Source organism: Scyliorhinus canicula, chromosome 3, assembly GCF_902713615.1.
Source record: "Scyliorhinus canicula chromosome 3, sScyCan1.1, whole genome shotgun sequence".
In the NCBI taxonomy this organism is placed as follows: domain Eukaryota; kingdom Metazoa; phylum Chordata; class Chondrichthyes; order Carcharhiniformes; family Scyliorhinidae; genus Scyliorhinus; species Scyliorhinus canicula.
In genome coordinates this window covers 169,224,747-169,243,204 of record NC_052148.1, presented here as the reverse complement: position 1 = coordinate 169,243,204, position 18,458 = coordinate 169,224,747, and the positions used below count along the sequence as shown (strand labels likewise).

Below are 18,458 nucleotides of genomic sequence, written 5' to 3'. Positions count from 1 at the left end.
CGTCTGAGGCTCGTGGGATTATATTCATTGGAGTTTAGGAGGTTGAGGGGAGATCTAATAGAAACTTACAAGATAATGAATGGCTTGGATAGGATGGACGTTGGGAAGTTGTTTCCATTAGCAGGGGAGACTAGGACGCGGGGGCACAGCCTTAGAATAAAAGAGAGTCACTTTAGAACAGAGATGAGGAGAAATTTCTTCAGCCAGAGAGTGGTAGGTCTGTGGAATTCATTGCCACAGAGGGCGGTGGAGGCCGGGACATTGAGTGTCTTTAAGACAGAAATTGATAAATTCTTGATTTCTCGAGGAATTAAGGGCTATGGGGAGAGAGCGGGTAAATGGAGTTGAAATCAACCATGATTGAATGGTGGAGTGGACTCGATGGGCCGAATGGCCTTACTTCCGCTCCTATGTCTTATGTCTCATGTCTTATGTCCCACCCAGCCCTTTCTTACCCGCAGTTGGTCCTGCTCCCTCAGATGCGTCTCTTGGAGGAAGACTATGTCGGCCCTCATATTTCTGAGGTGGGCGAGGACTCTAGATCTCTTCACTGGGCCGTTAAGTCCCCTTACGTTCCAGGTGACTATCCTGGTGGGGGGCTTCTGCCCCCTCGCTCCTGTGGGATTAACCATGTTTGTCTGGTGGACGAGCCCCTGCCCTCCAGGGTTTCCCTTTGTTAGGGGGGCCGTCCAGGATGGCCGCTACCACTGCTCTCCCCATGCGGTCGGGTCTCTGCGCTCCGGGGTTTCCCCTTGTCCTGGGGGCACCCGCCATGGCCGTCCACTGTGTGTCCGCCACGCGGGTAGTCCCCTGCACTCTGGGGGCCCCCTTCGCCCACAGACCGTACTGGGTGGGTGCTCGCAGCGGTTCCTTGTTCCGAGCCCTTGGTTGTGGTACTTTGTAGCCCTGTTCCTTTTCTGGCCTCTTTTGTCCTTTTGTCCCTACCTTTCCCCTCCCTGGTCTCTCCCTCCCTGTGTGCCCCCCCCCCCCCCCCCCACCGGGTCTCTCCCTCTACCCTCCTCCCCTGTATACCCCTCCTTTGCTCCTCTGTACCCTATTCCTGTCCCCGTTTGCTCTCCCGACTTTGGTGGGTGATCTCCCCCCTCCCCTGCCTAGCGCCTTCCCCCCTGTTGGGGGTGCGCTGCGGCCCTGCTTTGTTGCATGCCCCCGGCGCTAGCTTTGCTGCTAGTGCGGTGGCTCCCCTCTCTGAGGTTGTTGTCTCGCTTCTCCTCTACCTGGCCTCTACGGCTTTCTGCCCGCTCTTCCCCCATCCTACCCATTGGCGTGCCGTTGCTCCTTGCCAGGGGCCCCTCGTCCCTACCTCCCCTGCTGTTCTTCCAGCCTGTGCTCCTCGACGAACCTATTCGCCTCAGCAGGGGCTGTAAAGAAATATTCCTTGTTTTGGTATGTGACCCAGAGTTTCGCTGGGTACAGCATACCAAAACGCACTTTGTTCCTGTAGAGAGCTGCTTTCGCTCTGTTAAATTCAGCCCGTTTCTTAGATATATCCACTCCAAGATCTTCATATATTCGGATGGTGTGCCCGTCCCATTTGCTGGCTCTATTTTCCTTGGCCCAGCGCAGGATTGCCTCCCTATCCCGGTACCGGTGCAGTTTGGCTATGACTGCTCTCGGTTGTTCCCTTGCCTTGGGCTTCGGGCGCAGCGACCGATGTGCTCTGTCCAGCTCCGGTGGGGTGGGGAAAGCTTTCCTGCCCACTAAGGTGCCCAGCATTGCAGCCACGTATTCTGTGGGGTTTCTACCCTCGGTCCCCTCTGGCAGGCCCACTATCCTAACATTTTGCTTTCTCGAGCTGTTCTCTTGGTCTTCTACCCTGCCCTTCAGGCTCCCTTGTGTTGCGCCCAGTCTCGCCACTTCCCTCTCCAGGGTCGTGACCCGGTCGCTCATGTCTGTCGCTGCTTTCTCTAGCTCCTTAATGGTTGCCTCATGGGCTTCCAGTTTCCCCCCTTGAGCTTCCAGTTTCTTCCCTTGGGCATCCACTTTCTCCTCCAATCTGGTCAGAGCCTGCTGCACCCCTGACATGGCCCTGGCCACTGCTGTCTGTGCTGCAGCTTCCGCGTCTGCTTTCAACTCTGCCTTGATTGCCTGCAGCTGCTCCCTCACCACCTCAGTAAAGGCTTCCTTCCAATTCCAGCCCCCCTCTAGCCCCGGGGGAGGGTACCTGTCTGTCCGGCTCTTTTTGATGCGGCGATACCTCCATCCCGCTGCTTCGTGTGCTAATCCGCTCGCGTGAGCTGGCTTGCCCTTTGTCCCGTCTGCTTTTGGTGCCCCCCTTTCCCTTGGCTCCCTTCTGGCGTTTTTTTCTCCCCCTTCCCTTTCATCTTTTCTTCTCCCCTTGTTTTTCTGTTCCCCCTTTTTCCGTGCCCGATTTTTATTTTATTTATTTGATTATTAATTATTTTCTCACCCCCCCCCCCCCCCCCTTTTATGCAACTCCCCTCAGGTGGGCTTACTTTGATGGGAGTGGGTGTAGAAAGAGAGAAAATAATATATATATCCCTCCCCCTTTCTCTTTAACAGTGTTCTTTTTAAAATAAAAGTCCTCTTCTTTTTTTCCCCCCCACTTTTCCCCTTCCTCTCTCACGCAGGAGAGAGAGAGAGAGAGAGAGGATTCTGTCCAGTCCTTTGTTCTTGCCACGTGGTGGTCGCTGCCGGTTTTTGTGAGGGGGGTGGGGGGGGTGTGTGGAGGGAGACGCCGCTCCGGGCCTGTTTTGGGGGGGAGGGGGGGGGGAGACGCCGCTCCGCTCCGGGCCTGTTTGGGGGGGGGGGGGGGGGAGACGCCGTCTTTTCTACCCTACGAGGGGGTGCGCGTCCTTTCCCTTCCTTTCCCTGTTCTCCGCCGCTACGGGAGCCCCTCTCCTTGCAACCGCTCCGCTTGCGGACCGGAAGCCCCACCTACAGAGACCTGGTTGAGGGAAGGACAGGATTGGCAGCTAAACGTTCCAGGATATAGATGTTTCAGGCGGGATAGAGGGGGATGTAAAAGGGGTAGCAGAGTTACGCTAGTGGTTAGGGAGAATATCACAGCTGTACTATGGGAGGACACCTGAGAGGGCAGTGAGGCTATATGGGTAGAGATCAGGAATAAGAAGGGTGCAGTCACAATGTTGGGGGTTTACTACAGGCCTCCCACAGCCAGTGGGAGATAGAGGAGCAGATAGGTAGATAGATTATGGAAAAGAGTAAAAGCAACAGGGCTGTTGTGATGGGAGACTTCAATTTCCCCAATACTGACTGGGACTCACTTAGTGCTAGGGGCTTAGACGGGGCAGAGTTTGTAAGGAGCATCCAGGAGGGCTTCTTAAAACAATATGTAGACAGTCCAACTAGGGAAGGGGCTGTACTGGACCTGGTATTGGGGAATGAGCCCAGCCAGGTGGTAGAAGTTTCAGTAGGGGAGCATTTCGGGAACAGGGACCACAATTCAGCAAGTTTTAAAGTGCTGGTGGACAAGGATAAGAGTGGTCCTAGGGTGAATGTACTAAATTGGGGGAAGGCTAATTATAACAATATTGGGGGAGAACTGAAGAACCTAGATTGGGGGCGGATGTTTGAGGATAAATCAACATCTGACATGGGGGAGGCTTTCAAGTGTCAGTTGAAAGGAATTCAGGACCGGCATGTTCCTGGGAGGAAGAAGGATAAATACGACAAATTTCAGGAACCTTGGATAACGAGAGACATTGTAGGCCTCGTCAAAAAGAAAAAGGAGGCATTTGTCAGGGCTAGAAGGCTGGGAACAGAAAGCCTGTGTGGAATATAAGGAAAGTAGGAAGTAACTTAAGCAAGGAGTCAGGAGGGCTAGAAGGGGTCATGAAAAGTCATTGGCAAATAGTGTTAAGAAAAATCCCAAGGCTTTTTACACGTACATTAAAAGCAAGAGGGTAGCCAGGGAAAGGGCTGGCCCACTGAAGGACAGGGCAGGGAATCTATGTTTGGAGCCAGAGGAAATGGGCGAGGTACTAAATGAATACTTTGCATCAGTATTCACCAAAGAGAAGGAATTGTTGGATATTGAGTCTGGAGAAGGGTATGTAGATAGCCTGGGTCACACTGAGATCCAAAAAGACGAGGTGTTGGGCGTCTTGAAAAATATTAAGGTAGATAAGTCCCCAGGGCCTGATGGGATCTACCCCAGAATACTGAACGAGGCTAGAGAGGAAATTGCTGAGGCCTTGACAAAAATCTTTGGATCCTCACCGTCTTCGGGTGATGTCCCGGAGGACTGGAGAATAGCCAATGTTGTTCCTTTGTTTAAGGGTAGCAAGGATAATCCAGGGAACTACAGGCCAGTGAGTCTTACGTCAGTGGTAGGGAAATTACTGGAGAGAATTCTTCGAGACAGGATCTACTCCCATTTGGAAGCAAATGGACGGATTAGTGAGAGGTAGCATGATTTTGTGAAGGGGAGGTCGTGTCTCACTAACTTGAGAGAGTTTTTCCAAAGAGGTCACAAAGATGACCGATGCAGGTAGGGCAGTGGATGTTGTCTATATGGACTTCAGCAAGGCCTTTGACAAGGTCCCTCATGGTAGACTGGTACAAAAGGTGAAGTAACACGGGATCACGAGTGAGCTGGCAACGTGGATACAGAACTGGCTAGGTCATAGAAGGCAGAGAGTAGCAATGGAAGGATGTTTTTCTAATTGGAGAGCTGTGACTAGTGGTATTCCGCAGGGATCAGTGCTGGGTCCTTTGCTGTTCATAGTATATAAATGATTTGGAGGAAAATGTAACTGGTCTGATTAGTAAGTTTGCAGACGACACATAGGTTGGTGGAATTGTGGATAGCGATGAGGACTGTCAGAGGATACAGCAGGATTTAGATCGTTTGGAGACTTGGGCGGAGAGATGGCAGATGGAGTTTAATCCGGACAAATGTGAGATAATGTATTTTGGAAGGTCTAATGCAGGTAGGGAATATACAGTGAATGGTAGAACCCTCAAGAGTATTGACAGTCAGAGATCTAGGTGTACAGGTCCACACGTTACCGAAAGGGGCAACACAGGTGGAGAAGGTAGTCAAGAAGGCATATGGCATGCTTGCCTTCATTGGCCAGGGCATTGAGTATAAGAATTGGCAAGTCATGTTGCAGCTGTATAGAACCTTAGTTAGGCCACATGGAGTACAGTGTTCAATTCTGGTCGCCACACTACCAGAAGGATGTGGAGGCTTTAGAGAGGGTGCAGAAGAGATTTACAGGATGTTGCCTGGTATGGAGGGCATTAGCTAAGAGGAGCGGTTGAATAAACTCAGTCTGTTCTCACTGGAATGACAGAGGTTGAGGGGCGACCTGATAGAGGTCTACAAAATTATGTGGGGCATAGACAGAGTGGATAGTAAGAAGCTTTTCCCCAGGGTAGAGGGGTCAATTACTAGGGGGCATAGGTTTAAGGTGCGAGGGTCAAGGTTTAGAGTAGATGTACGAGGCAAGTTTTTTAATTTATTTTTTTTTATACGGGGGTAGTGGGTGCCTGGAACCCGCTGCTTGAGGTGGTGGAGGAAGCAGGGACGATAGTGACATTTAAGGGACATCTTGACAAATACATGAATAGGATGGGAATAGAGGGATACGGACCAAGAAAGTGTAGAAGGTTGTAGTTTAGTCAGGCAACATGGTCGGCAAGGGCTTGGAGGGCCGAAGGGCCTGTTCCAGTGCTCTATTTTTCTTTGTTCTTTGACATTCCCCTGTCCACTATCTTAGTCACTTCTTCAAAAAATTCAATAAGACTAGACTAGCACGACCTTCCCTTCACAAATCCACCCTGGCTCTCCCTGATCAACCACATGTTTTCAAGGTGTTCAGTTACCCCTTCATGGATTATATACTCTAGCAATTTCCCCACCACAGATGTTAGGCTAATTGGTCTGTCATTCCCTGCTTTCCCCCTTAAAACGTAGAGTAACATGTTGAATTTTCTAATCCAGAGGGACTACTCCTGAATCTACAGATCTCTGGAAGACTGTAGTTCAAGCATCTACAATGTGCTCTCCTACTTCCTTTAAACACCCTCAGATGGAAACAGTCAGGTCCTGGGGATTTGTGACTCGTACTTCCATTAATTTGCTAGTTACTGATGTGTACTTGCATTAATTGTATTTAGTCCCTATCCTCTATCGACTGTTAATTTATTTTGGGACTTTCAGCAAGTTATCCGCCTTTTCTACTGTAAACACGGAGGGAAAGTAATTGTTCAAAATGTCTGCCATTTCTGAGGACCCGGGTTCGAATCCCGGCCCTGGGTCACTGTCCATGTGGGGTTTGCACATTCTCCCCGTGTCTGCGTGGGTTTCACCCCCACAACCCAAAGATGTGCAGGATAGGTAGATTGGCTGCTCTAAATTGCCCCTTAATTGAAAAAAAATAATTGGGTACTCTAAATTTAAAAAAATAATAAAAAAATGTCTGCCATTTCCCCATTATCACTGACAATATATCCATTTTCAGCTTTTATGAAAATCGCTTATTGTCACGAGTAAGCTTCAATGAAGTTACTGTGAAAAGCCCCTAGTCGCCACATTCCGGCGCCTGTCCGGGGAGGCTGGTACAGGAATTTTTATTGGAGCTATGTCGCTCTTGACCACCCCCTTTCCCTTTACATAATAATAAAATGTCTTCTTATTGAATGTGATGTCCCTTGCAAGTTTCCTTTCATAATCCCTTTTAGTAGTTCTTATAAACTGCTTTGTGACCTTTTGCTGGTCCTTGTACCTATCCCATTCAACCAGATCTATGCTATGTCATAGAATTCCTACAATGTGGACGGAGGCCATTTGGTCCATCGGGTCTACACTGACCCGTCGAAAGTGCACTCTACCCACGCACAGTCCCCCCCAAACCTGCACATCTCTAGACACTAAGGGGTAATTAAGCATGGCCAATCCACCTAACCGGCACAACTTTGGACTGTGGGAGGAATAACAAATGCAGGAACAATGTGGACCCCTACATCTTAAGCAATAAACTCCTGCAACATTGCCTTTGCATGCCACAGGTTTATCCTATCTGGGCTGTTTCTGAGAGATTAATTTTTTGACATGTACGGTGAAACAAATGAAGCTTTTTTCCCCTTTTTAAAAAAAATTCAGAGTACCCAATTCATTTTTTCCCAATAAGGGGCAATTTAGTATGGCCAATTCACCTACCCTGCACATCTTTGGGTTGTGGGGGTGAATCACACGAAACACGGGGAGAATGTGCAAACTCCACACGGACAGTGACCCAGAGCTGGGAATCGAACCTTGGAGCAGTGAGGCAGCAATGCTAACCACTGCGCCAGCGTGCTGCCCCGAAACGAATGCAGCTTTGAAGAGATTGAATGCATTGGGTGGAATCCACAGTGGCACACATTATACATGGTCTATGGAAGAGAGAGACTTCAGGGATCAAATCATCTTCCTCATTGCATGTTTCTATTTTGCTTCAAACATTGTGTTAAAAAAAAAAGAATCTCTCAAAATTCTATGGAAAGAACAAAATGGTCTAAATAGCATCATGAAGAAGTTCCAATTGAAAAGATTAATTGATCATACCTGTAAGTGTAAGGGCCTTTTTCTTCAAGATAGGGTTTTCCCCCATTTAGCACCTCGGTAGGGTTTGTGACATTAAAAAAGTAAAACTGCATGTAAATTGGCGGTGGAGGATTTTTCCAAGTCTCAAAGGTAACCGTATCATTCCTCAGCTGCACTTCCTGCAAAAAGATACAAGCAAAGCCGAAGAGTGACAAAGGATGGGACATGGATGGGACAAATCTTTAAAATAGTAGGCATTATATATATATCGTGAAGACAAAGAATAAATTAAATAATGCAGTGCAATAAATTGAAATGTGAGATTTATAATACTCTGGTTAGCACAATGTTCTTTTCATTAAAAGAAATATGAACGTCTGTATTCAATTGCTCACAATGAAATCCTGATTTGGCAAGTACTGCCAAATTATTGAATTTGAATTGAAAGTAGCTGACACACGGAAAACATAGGCAGCTGGAAAAAACAAAGAGACTTGCAGCAATTTTGCAGCAATTTTGCAGTTTCGAAATACTGACTAGGTTTATGTTGGGTAAAATGCACGTGGGGCAGCACGATGGCGCAGTGGGTTAGTCCTGTGCCTCACGGCGCCGAGGTCCCAGTTTCGATCCCGGCTCTGGGTCACTGTCCGTGTGGAGTTTGCACATTCTCCCCGTGTTTGCGTGGGTTTCGCCCCCACAACCCAAAGATGTGCAGGGTAGGTCGATTGGCCACGCTAAATTGCCGCTTAATTGGAAAAAAATTAATTGGGTACTCTAAATTTAATTGTTAAAAATGAATGCTGCATGCATTCGGGTAACGCCTTTAATTTTACTTTTTAAAAATAAATGCACGTGGATAGGAAATAATCTAAACAACTGTAATATAGTGTTATGGGCAGCACAATGATGCAGTGGTTAGCACAGCTGCCTCACGGCATAGAGGACCCGGGTTCAATCCTGCCCTGGGTCACTGTCTGCGTGGAGTTTGCACATTATCCCTGGGTCTGCGCGAGTCTCACCCCCACAACCCAAAAAATGTGCAGGATGGGTAGAATGGCCATGTTAAATTGCCTCATGGGAAAAAAAATTAATTGAGTACTTAAATTTTTTTAAAGTGTTAAAATGTCGTATTAAAAAAAATCAGATTTCTCCTCATAGGGACAGTGAATAACTACGTTACAAGAGCAGAAAGCCACATTTTCGCATATTGGGCACAATTCTCTGGAAACATTTCTAAGTGTGACAGTGAGCGGGAATTGCTGCGATTTTCCCTGCGCTTGGCCCAGCGAGGCCGGCAACGTTAATTGGTCCACTTAATGAGGCTTCACGGGCTTCTCATCACAAATGAAGGCTCGCCAGCTATTCGCCGGGACCGCACGCGCCAGCCCCCCGCTAACAAGGTCGAACAGCACTTCATCTGCACTTGCGCAGCCAACCCCAGTCAGCACGCAATAATGGTGCCAAGGAGACTGGCCCCAAGATTCGGGGAGGCAGATCTGGGGAGGCTGCCAGATGCCCTGGAGGCCAGAAAGCATGTCGTGATCTCTGGAGGGTTCAGGAGAGTCAGTGCCGTCTGGGATGAGGTGACGGCAGGTGTCAGCTCGGCAAATGTGACCAGGACAACTGGCCTCCAGTGCTGGAAAAAGGCCGATGACCTACAGCGGGCAGCATGAGTGAGTAGACCCACCGCCCGCCCTCTCCCCATCCCATCCCTTCCCCCCCCCCCCAAACACAAGGGGAGCATTCACCTATCGACTCCCCATGTGACCTCCCAGCTGTTCTTCCACCCCACTCCTCTAAAAACCCCTCCAACCCCTCCTTCACAAACCCACTCCCATCACTGAACCATGCATGTGGCTAACGATGCCCTCTCAATGTCTCCTCAGGAAAAGCTCTCCCATTACCATCGGGAGGGGGCCCAGACTGGCGGAGGGGTGTCGGACACAAAAATCCTCACCTTCTTCAAGGAGTGGGCCCTGGAGGTGACCGGGGCGACCGAGGACAGATTGGTCAGCCACGCGGAGGCTGGCGGATGTCACAGAGGTTAGGAACCACCAGGTTCCACCCAGCAGACCTGTCAAACGTGAGTAGTGATTGTCTTATTGACTGACCCATCGCTCCCACTGACCACATGCCCATTCTCCCGGCCTATCCCAGGTGGCAACCTGTCCTGACTCAGAGGCGAGCTCAGAGGATGCAACCTTAGTTGCGGAACAGCTGTCATCCCCACCCTCCACCAGGGCAGATTTCAGGGGCACAATCTGGGGAGCACCACACTGATGATGCACATCAGGTGGAGGTAGAAATCACCAGGCAAGACAGCAGTCGGAGGGCTGCTGGGTCCCAGCCTGATGCTGAGCCTGTGGTACAGAAGTACCTGGAGTTGATGGAGACGATAGGAAGTGGCCATGATAGTCAGAGGGAGATGTCAGCGTCACTCCAGCAGATCATTAGCCGCTTGGAGAAATCCCAGAGGCTAGTAGCGCAGGAGATGGCGGCGGCAATGAGTGGCACCGAGGCCAACACTGCTAGGGTGGCGAGCGTAGCGGAGAACCTGCTGCATGCCGTCAGCACCATAAGTGAAGGTGTCCAAGGCAACGCACAGTAGGTGACAACCATGGCTGAGGGTCTCGGCAGAATGTCAGACTCGCTGGGTGGTGTCACCCACTACCCAGCTTACCTTGAGGTTTTGCGGTACATGTCCCACTCTCAGATGGGAATGGCCAAGGCGCTGCACAGCTTCTCCCAGTTGCAGGTGGGCATGGCTGAGGTGTTGCAGAGCATGGCCAAGTCACTGAGGAGCATCACTGAGGGCATCGACACCCTCCGTCTCAAGGTGAACCCCAGGGCCCTACAGACACCAGCTGGGAGGAGGGGGCATCGAGTGCCAAGCCGAACGCATCCCATGGAGTGGGGATGGTAGCCACCAGCTCCCCCAAGTTCCACCCCTCTGATGAGGCTACGTCTCGAGGTCAGTACACGAGACAGGGCAGCTCGGCTGTGCACATGCCGCCAAGTGAGCCGGGGCCCTCTGGCCCCAGAGGACGTCCGCCAGGGGCATCGAAGGCCACGGGATGAGGTAGGCAGCTGGCAGCCTCTACCTCAGATGTGCATCCTGGGGAGATAACAAGACGTAATGGTAGAGCTAGGAGGGCCAAGAACGTTGAGGATCACTGAGGGCACCAGAGGAGAGGAGAGGGAGTGGTGGCACCATCGGGAGTGGGGTATTGTACAGCACATTAAACACCTTTTCACAGAACCATTGTAGAACCTGTCACCTTGTTCCGCAATGTAGGCTGACCGCTGGGCCCTTTGCCCATCTTTCCAGCCATCTTTCCCAATCCTCCCCATGGCTCTTGCTCACCCACCCTCCAGCTGTGGACAGGTCCTCGGAGCTGTGTCACATCCCCTGGGTGTTCGAATGTTGGCTGCTGTGTGTGTGGTGTTGCCTCCTGTAGTGTTCGAGCACAGTGTCCAGGCATCAGGGTGTGATTGGGATGATAGACAATGATTCCCACATGCTACATGGCCCATGCACCCACAGGAATCCACGTGGCATGTGTGAAGTGCTCACTTAACTTTGTTTGGCAATTCCCTTTGAGCGATAGCCTTCAGCCGCGCAGCCAGAGGCCTCGGTAGTCAGTGGGAGTTATGGGTGATCAGTGGGCAGATGGACAGGGACAGGGGTTGCCCCCAGAATGGGTCAATACAATCCAGGGGTTGGCATGTAGTGCCATTAGTGGTCGCCACCCATCCCCATGACAGCACACCCCTGCAGAGGGTCTCCCACCCCCAGCCGAGGGTCCCTTACCCCCCACTGAGCACTGAGGTGGCAATCCCAGCACCCCATGGCTCGTTGCCCGTGAGCAAAGATGGCTACTCACCTCCTCGGCTCCCCACAGAAGCCCTTCCACCAGGTTTGCGCTTTCCAAAAGGAGTACTAATTATCAGCATGAGCACTTGCTGGGGTGGCCGCTGAATGGCAGGAGGCCGATGGATATGGGGTGGCTCCCGTTAATTGTATGGAAATGGGGCTTAAGTGATGATAATTGGTTTCTCACCACACTACGTCGAGATCCCGATTTCGCCTACTGTTTGGTGCCTGGCACGGGTCTAGTTTTTGGCCTCTCTCACTATCGACCGGCCTTTGAGCAAGTCAAAGGGGCTGGAGAATCACACCCATAGTTTACACTGAATTAGCTAATCTTGACGAACAAGGGTTGAACGCCACGTGGCATTAAGAGGCTGTCCATGGAAAGTTCCTAGTTGTAAAGCTGAAGACCTGCAAATTGGAACTAACTGCCTCCCGATCAAGTTGGTCCAGTGCAGACATGACATTACCATTTTACACAATATGCTAATTTATCAGGTATGTCTTCTTAATCACGAGAGAAGAAAAATGATTAATGTCACACTAGCCAATTATCACTCACTTAGCGTCCCAATAACCAGTGTTCTGAAAGGAGCTTTCAATAGAGACAGCTCAAGCATCATCTATTCAAAGTTTAATTTGGATAACTGACCACTCAGTTCCACACTTCATCAATGGCCTTTGGACAACCAATAACGTTAAGAGCTGAATATTACAGGAGTAATGAGAGTGCAACCTCTCAAATAAAACGGTAATGGTTTTGACAAGAGTACAGCCTCAGAGTTCCAACACAACAAGAGATCCTAGGACAAAACGCTTCAGCAGCTGCAGTCAAAGTCAATATGCAAGAGCAAAAGCAAATTACTGCAGATGCTGGAATCGGAAATGAAAACTTAAAATGCTGGGAAACCTCAGCAGATCTGATGGCATCTGTGGAGCGAGAACAGAGCTGACGTTTCCAGTTTGGATGACTGGCGAAGAGTCAACTAGGCTCGAAACGTTAGCTCTGATCTCTCTCTACGGATGCCGTCAGACCTGCTGAGATTTTCCAGCATTTTCTGTTTTTGTTTCAATATGCAAGAAGCGGGTCATCACAGGCCAACTAATCACATGCCCAGCAGAGAAATCCTGTGCTCAATGATTGTCAGCTAACACCTTCCCTCCAGCATAAAGAGTAGGGGTAATCATGAACAACTTGTGTTTAGTCCCTCATCTCCACTGACAATGAAGCAACCCATGCTAGACCACAGTATGCCACAAACAGGGCAATGGATGGATTTTCTACAATTTTGCTCTACTAGTTAATCAACTTCTCTGTGTTTCCTGCAGTCACCCACATTCCGAGCCCAACACGGTTACATGGCTCGCCGCCTAACCAAACCTTTTTTAACTATCTTCATCCCTGCATTTGGCTTTATTGGCAAATCAGACTTTAGGAATTGTTTATTAGCTCAATCATTAACATTCACCATCTGAATCCTAATGCAACAAAACAGTGATAGCAAAAGCTATATTTTACATGAAGATAAGTAGTAGGAGTATTAGATTTACTAAAAGGTTAAGGGCAGTACGGTGGCATAATGGATAGCAATGGGACTGCGGCGCTGAGGACGCGGATTCGAATGCCGGCCCTGGGTCACTGTCCGTGTGGAGTTTGCACATTCTCCCCGTGCTTCCGTGGGTTTCACCCCCACAACCCAAAGATGTGTAGTTCAGATGGATTGAATTTCATAGAATTTACAGTGCAGAAGGCGGCCATTCGGCCCATCGAGTCTGCACCGGCTCTTGGAAAGAGCACCCTACCCAAGGTCAACACCTCCACCCTAACCCCATAACCCAGTAACCCTACCCAACACTAAGGGCAATTTTGGACACGAAGGGCAATTTATCATGGCCAGTCCACCTAACCTGCGCATCTGCCACGCTAAATTGTCCCTTATTGGAAAAAAAATAATTGGTACTCTAAAATTTAAAAATTTTTTACCAAATGGTCTTTTATATTTAATTTTGGGGATGGATCGGCTGTGTTCGAACTCTGGTGAAATCAGCGTTGACTGCAGCAAGACTGTTCAGAGTAATGTCCTCATGGATCACTGTACAGCAGACCTTTCCGCCAGAGATTTTGGAAATTTAGCCACACATTTGTAAAACAAGATTACACCTGTAGCCACCTAAAATGGACACTGGGCTAACAAGATGCAGAATTGCTAAGACTGCAGGGAAAAAGCAGTTTAGCCAAGACAGCAGTCTGCAAAGACTGATTAGCATTTTGCAAGCAGCAAAACCAGTTTCTGGCCAGGTGGAAGATCTCAAACCAAAGGTGTTAATAGCAAAACGCTTTGCATATTAATGAGGCAATCCAGATCTGGGCACACACAATGGCAACATTTGGGTTTGAATAGATACTTTAAGTGGATGTCCAGACAGAGCGGCACCAAAGGTATCCATCTCAAAAGACCCTAGAGACCGCCCCACCCATCGAGAAGGGACCCTCAGATTGGGGAATTAATGAGACATCGATTGAGAATTGATCCAATCAATGCATGGAAGGTAAAGCCCGCCCCAAAAAGGCACGGACATTGGGGCCCACTATAAAGATAGACCCCCACACATGGTCCTGTCTGTTTGTGCTCCGGCTTGAGCTGTTGTTTTCGTGCTCCGGCTTTGACTTCGACCAAGAACTTCAACTTGTATCCTGACTCCAGCCGTTGAACACCAGCCACCGAACCGTAAGTGACAATACGACGCTCGCTACGCGAACCAGCCCCACTAGACCCCCAGCGACCCGCACACTCTCTGAAGGTTACAGACCAAGATCGGAACGAAGGCCTCGCTCCCTGACCTTGCCTGTTCCTGTTTAGTTAAGTATTCTGATCGCTTAGTTTAGTTATAGCTTAGTACTTTAGTGTGTGCATGCGTATTTATTATATTTGTATAATAAATATTGATCGTTTGGAACTTACTAATCGGTGTATCGTTTTATTACTTTGAACCTGACCTTGGAATATCTGTGAGGTGTCTAGATACGGCACCTGGCGACTCCCGAGCTGAAAATACATACATAGAGCCTAGCAGTGTTAAGCACACGGCCTTTAAACGGAGGCGTGTTAATACACTCCAATAAACGCGAATTACACTCAAGTAAAACGTGCAACACACCCGGTTCCCAATCACTTTGCTCATTTCAGAACCTCAACAGTCAGCTGCTCAGAGGGTTGGTTGCAAACTGTGTTGCTCTGGCTGAACATTTGCTTTGTTGTGACATCTGGCTTGGTGTGCCAAAAACAAAACAATTTTCCGACACTGCTTCATGCCACTTCCTTTAAAATATCTTCACTTAACGAATGCCCGAGAAGAAACCTTACCTATTCTGCATTTCCTTCAATCACAGCTGCTGTGTTTTCACTTCAACTGATCGCCGTCTCCTCTCTAACGTAGAATTTAAAAATCCACTGCGCCTCGGAGTAACAAGAATTCCAGGGAACCCTACTAACCAAACCTAATCTCTCGGCACCCCTCTCCCCAAACCTCAACCAGCTTCAAGGTTCCCATCAGGAGTATTGTGAAATACACTCGTCATCTACTTCTCTAACAACATGCAACCACAAAACTCTATACGCAACAAAACAAAGCAGTTGTCTGCAGCCTACCACTCTACTCAATGCCCATCTCTCAAACCGTGGACATACAGTGGCTGCAGAATGTACCATTTACAGGAAGCACCCAACATACATGAAACGCCATCACCCAAGCCATGACTTTAGTTCCAAGAAAAGCAATATTGTTAGAACAGCTGTGAAGTTGCTTTCCAAGTCACACACCATCATGGCATGGGCTTGCATCCCAATTAGTGCTGGGTCAGAATACTGAAATGCTCCACCTGATTAGCACTATTGTCAGAGCATCGTGAGCATGTAAATTGCAGCAGTTTTCTTTTACAGCAGTTACCAATCAGTAACTTCAGAACGGCTAGAGAAGGACTAACTAATTAGTGCAGTCTTGCCAACACTGCTCGTATTGAGAAAATGTGCTCATTAAAATTTCCTTTGGTACTAGAGATCCCCTGATATTTCTTTCACTCAAATTACTATTCTTCAGGAGAGATCAGACACCAAGTGTCAGCAGGTTATTTTTTAAAAATAAATTTAGAGCACCCAATTCATTTTTTCCAATTAAGGGGTAGTTTAGCGTGGCCAATCCACCTACCAGTAAATTGAAGGGGTGTAAGTTAGGTTGATCTTATATTAGGATAAATGATTGGCACAACATTGTGGGCCGAAGGGCCTGTACTGTGCTGTACTGTACTATTCTATGTTACATATATACTAAACTAAACAAACCCTAGCTGGTCTTTTCTATCTCTAACCTGCAAGCACAGAGGCGAAGCACATTCTTCCAGCCAATAGGTCAGTTTAAAACTGTGAACCTCGAATACAAAGTTGGGGAAAATAGATCAAGAAAACACAGCTGACAGGGCAGCACGGTGGTGCAGAGGGCTAGCCCTGCTGCCTCACGGTGCTGAGGTCCCAGGTTCAATCCTGGCTCTGGGTCACTGTCTGTGTGGAGTTTGCAGATTCTCCCCGTGTTTGCGTGGGTTTCGCCGCCACAACCCAAAGATGTGCAGGCTGGGTGGATTGGCCACGCTAAATTGCCCCCTAATTGGGAAAAATTAATTGGGTATAAAAAAAAAGAAAAAAGGGATCGGCGGGGAAGGAACCAAAAAAAAAACAATTCAAGTTCTGTTGAAAGTGCAAAGTAACAGACTTCCGCTGGCAGCCATGGAGTGAGTGGTTGCATATTTGGCAGCTCGTGCTCATGGTGGTCTTCTTGTGGCCTTTATGCTGGTTTGTCACAGGGATTTTATGGGGAAAAGGTGCAGAAGTGAGTGTAGAAGAGAGTGACCCCTAGTTTATGGAGCTGTGGTCCATAAGTGCCCAGAAAAAAGTGAACCAGTTGGTTGAGGAGAGCGAGAAGCGGACAGCACACGTGGAGATGGTGGACGGGCAGGCTCTGGCCCTGTCGGTTCAGTGGTTGATGGACCAGTTTGTGAGTTTCCTAAATGAGAAGTTCACCCAACAGCGGAAGGAGAGTGTGGAGGACCTGGCCCAGGCAGTGGACTCGATCAAGGTGGTGGGTGACCGCGTGGAGTCGAGACTAGCAGCCCAGGGACAGGCAATCCAGAGGTTGGAGGAGCTGGCAGGGGAGCATGAGGAACAGTCCACCTCGATGGCAGCAGAGACTGGGATGCTGCGTGACCAGCAGATGTGACTGATGGAGAAAGTGAAGGACTTTGAGAACCGTAAGGGCAGCATGGTGGCACAGTGGGTTAACACTGCGGCCTCACGGCGCTGAGGTGCCAGGTTCGATCCCGGCTCTAGGTCACTGTCCATGTGGAGTTTGCACATTCTCCCCGTGTTTGTATGGGTTTTGCCCCCACAACCCAAAAATGTGAAAGCTAGGGGGATTGGTCACGCTAAATTGCCCTTAATTGGAAAGAAAAATTAATTGGGTACTCTAAATTTGAAAAAGAAAAAGAACCGTGCTCGGAGGCAGAGCATCCGGATCGTGGGTCTGCCGGAGGGAATAGAAGGATCGGATGCTGGTGCATATGATGGGAAGATGCTGGAGAAGCTGCTTGGGGAAAGTGCGTTTGACCGGCCATTGGATCTGATACGCAAGCCCCAAGGGGGTAAGCCGCCGAGGGCGATGGTGGTACGATTACATCAGTTCCTGGACAAGGAACACATCATGAGGTGGGCCAGGCAGACAAGGCGATGCACTTGGGAAGATGTTGAGATTCGGTTGTACCAAGACCTGGGAGCAGAGCTTGCGAAGAGGAGGGCGAGCTTTAATAAGGTCAAGTCGGCCTTGTGCAAGAAATTTGGTTTACTTTACCCGCTTGCCCATGGGTGACCTATGGGGGCCGGGAGTTGTACTTTGGCTCGACGGAGGCGGCAGTGGACTTCAAGGAGGAGAATAGACTGGCAGGGGAAGGAGGACCGTGAACTCTGATGAGGAGAACTGAACCATGTTGTGAAAAATGTTTTTGTTGTTTGGGCTTCTTTCATTTTTCAGCTGTTTGGGGGTTAGGTTGGTTTACAGTGTTTGGTTAAGGGATGAGGGGTGGGTCTTGGTGTTCAGACCTTGGCAGGGATTGCTCGTTTGTTTTTACTTCTTGCCTTTGTTTTGACTGTTGCACTAAGTGTGGGGGGGGGAGGGGAATCAGTGGGGGTTAGGATGGGAGGTGCCATGGGCTGGGGCTGCCAGGCTAGCTGGGCAGGCTAGTTCACAGAAGCAAAGTGGGGGGGGGGGGGGGGGGGGGGGGGGAAAAAAGAGAGCTGAAGATCGATGTGGGGGAGGAGACTTCAAAAAGTGGAGGAGGAGGATTGATGAAGGTAGCTGCCGAGGGCGGGCCAGGGAAGGTGCCGGACATGGGCCGCAGACTGGCCTAGGAGAGGTTTTGGCTGATCGGCAGGGACCCCCCTCCGACCAGGTTGGTCACGTGGAACGTTCGGGGACTGAATGGGCCAGTCAAATGGGCCCGTGTGTTCGCGCACTTAAGGCAACTGAAGGCAGACGTGGCCATGTTGCAGGAGACACATCTGAAGGTGGGGGGGGGGGAGGATCGGGATCAGATTAGGATAAGGAAGGGATGGGCTGGTCAGGTGTTCCTTTCGGGGATGGACTTTAAAACAAGGGGGTGTGGTGATCTTTGTTAATAAGCGGGTGGCATTCGAGGTGTGGAATATAGAAGCCGACCCTGGGGGTAGATATGTTATGGTTAGTGGGAAGCTGGAGGGAATGGCCATGGTATTGGTAAATATACATGTCCTGAACCGGGATGACGTTGAGTTTGTTAGACGGGTTCTTTCTACTCCCAAGTGTGTACGGTGTATTCCCGGATAGACTTTTTTTGTTGTGGATAAGACGCTGGTGGCCGAGGTGATAGATGTTGAATATTCCGCAATAGAGGTGTCAGACCACACCCCGCACTGGGTAGATTTGCAAGTTAGCAAAGGAAAGGCCCGGTGCCCACAATGGGGTTCGGGTGTG

The 18,458-nt window shown here is 49.5% G+C and overlaps 1 protein-coding gene across 1 annotated transcript in view; it reads right to left on the bottom strand.

Moving 5' to 3' along the window:
* The window catches only part of LOC119963108 (lysosome membrane protein 2-like), a 117,083-nt gene that overhangs the window by 69,161 nt on the left and 29,464 nt on the right, over positions 1 to 18,458 (bottom strand). Inside the window, exon 2 of the mRNA XM_038791709.1 lies at positions 7,556 to 7,713. Coding sequence (XP_038647637.1) covers positions 7,556 to 7,713 — 158 coding nt within the window. The remainder of the gene's footprint in view (positions 1 to 7,555; positions 7,714 to 18,458) is intronic.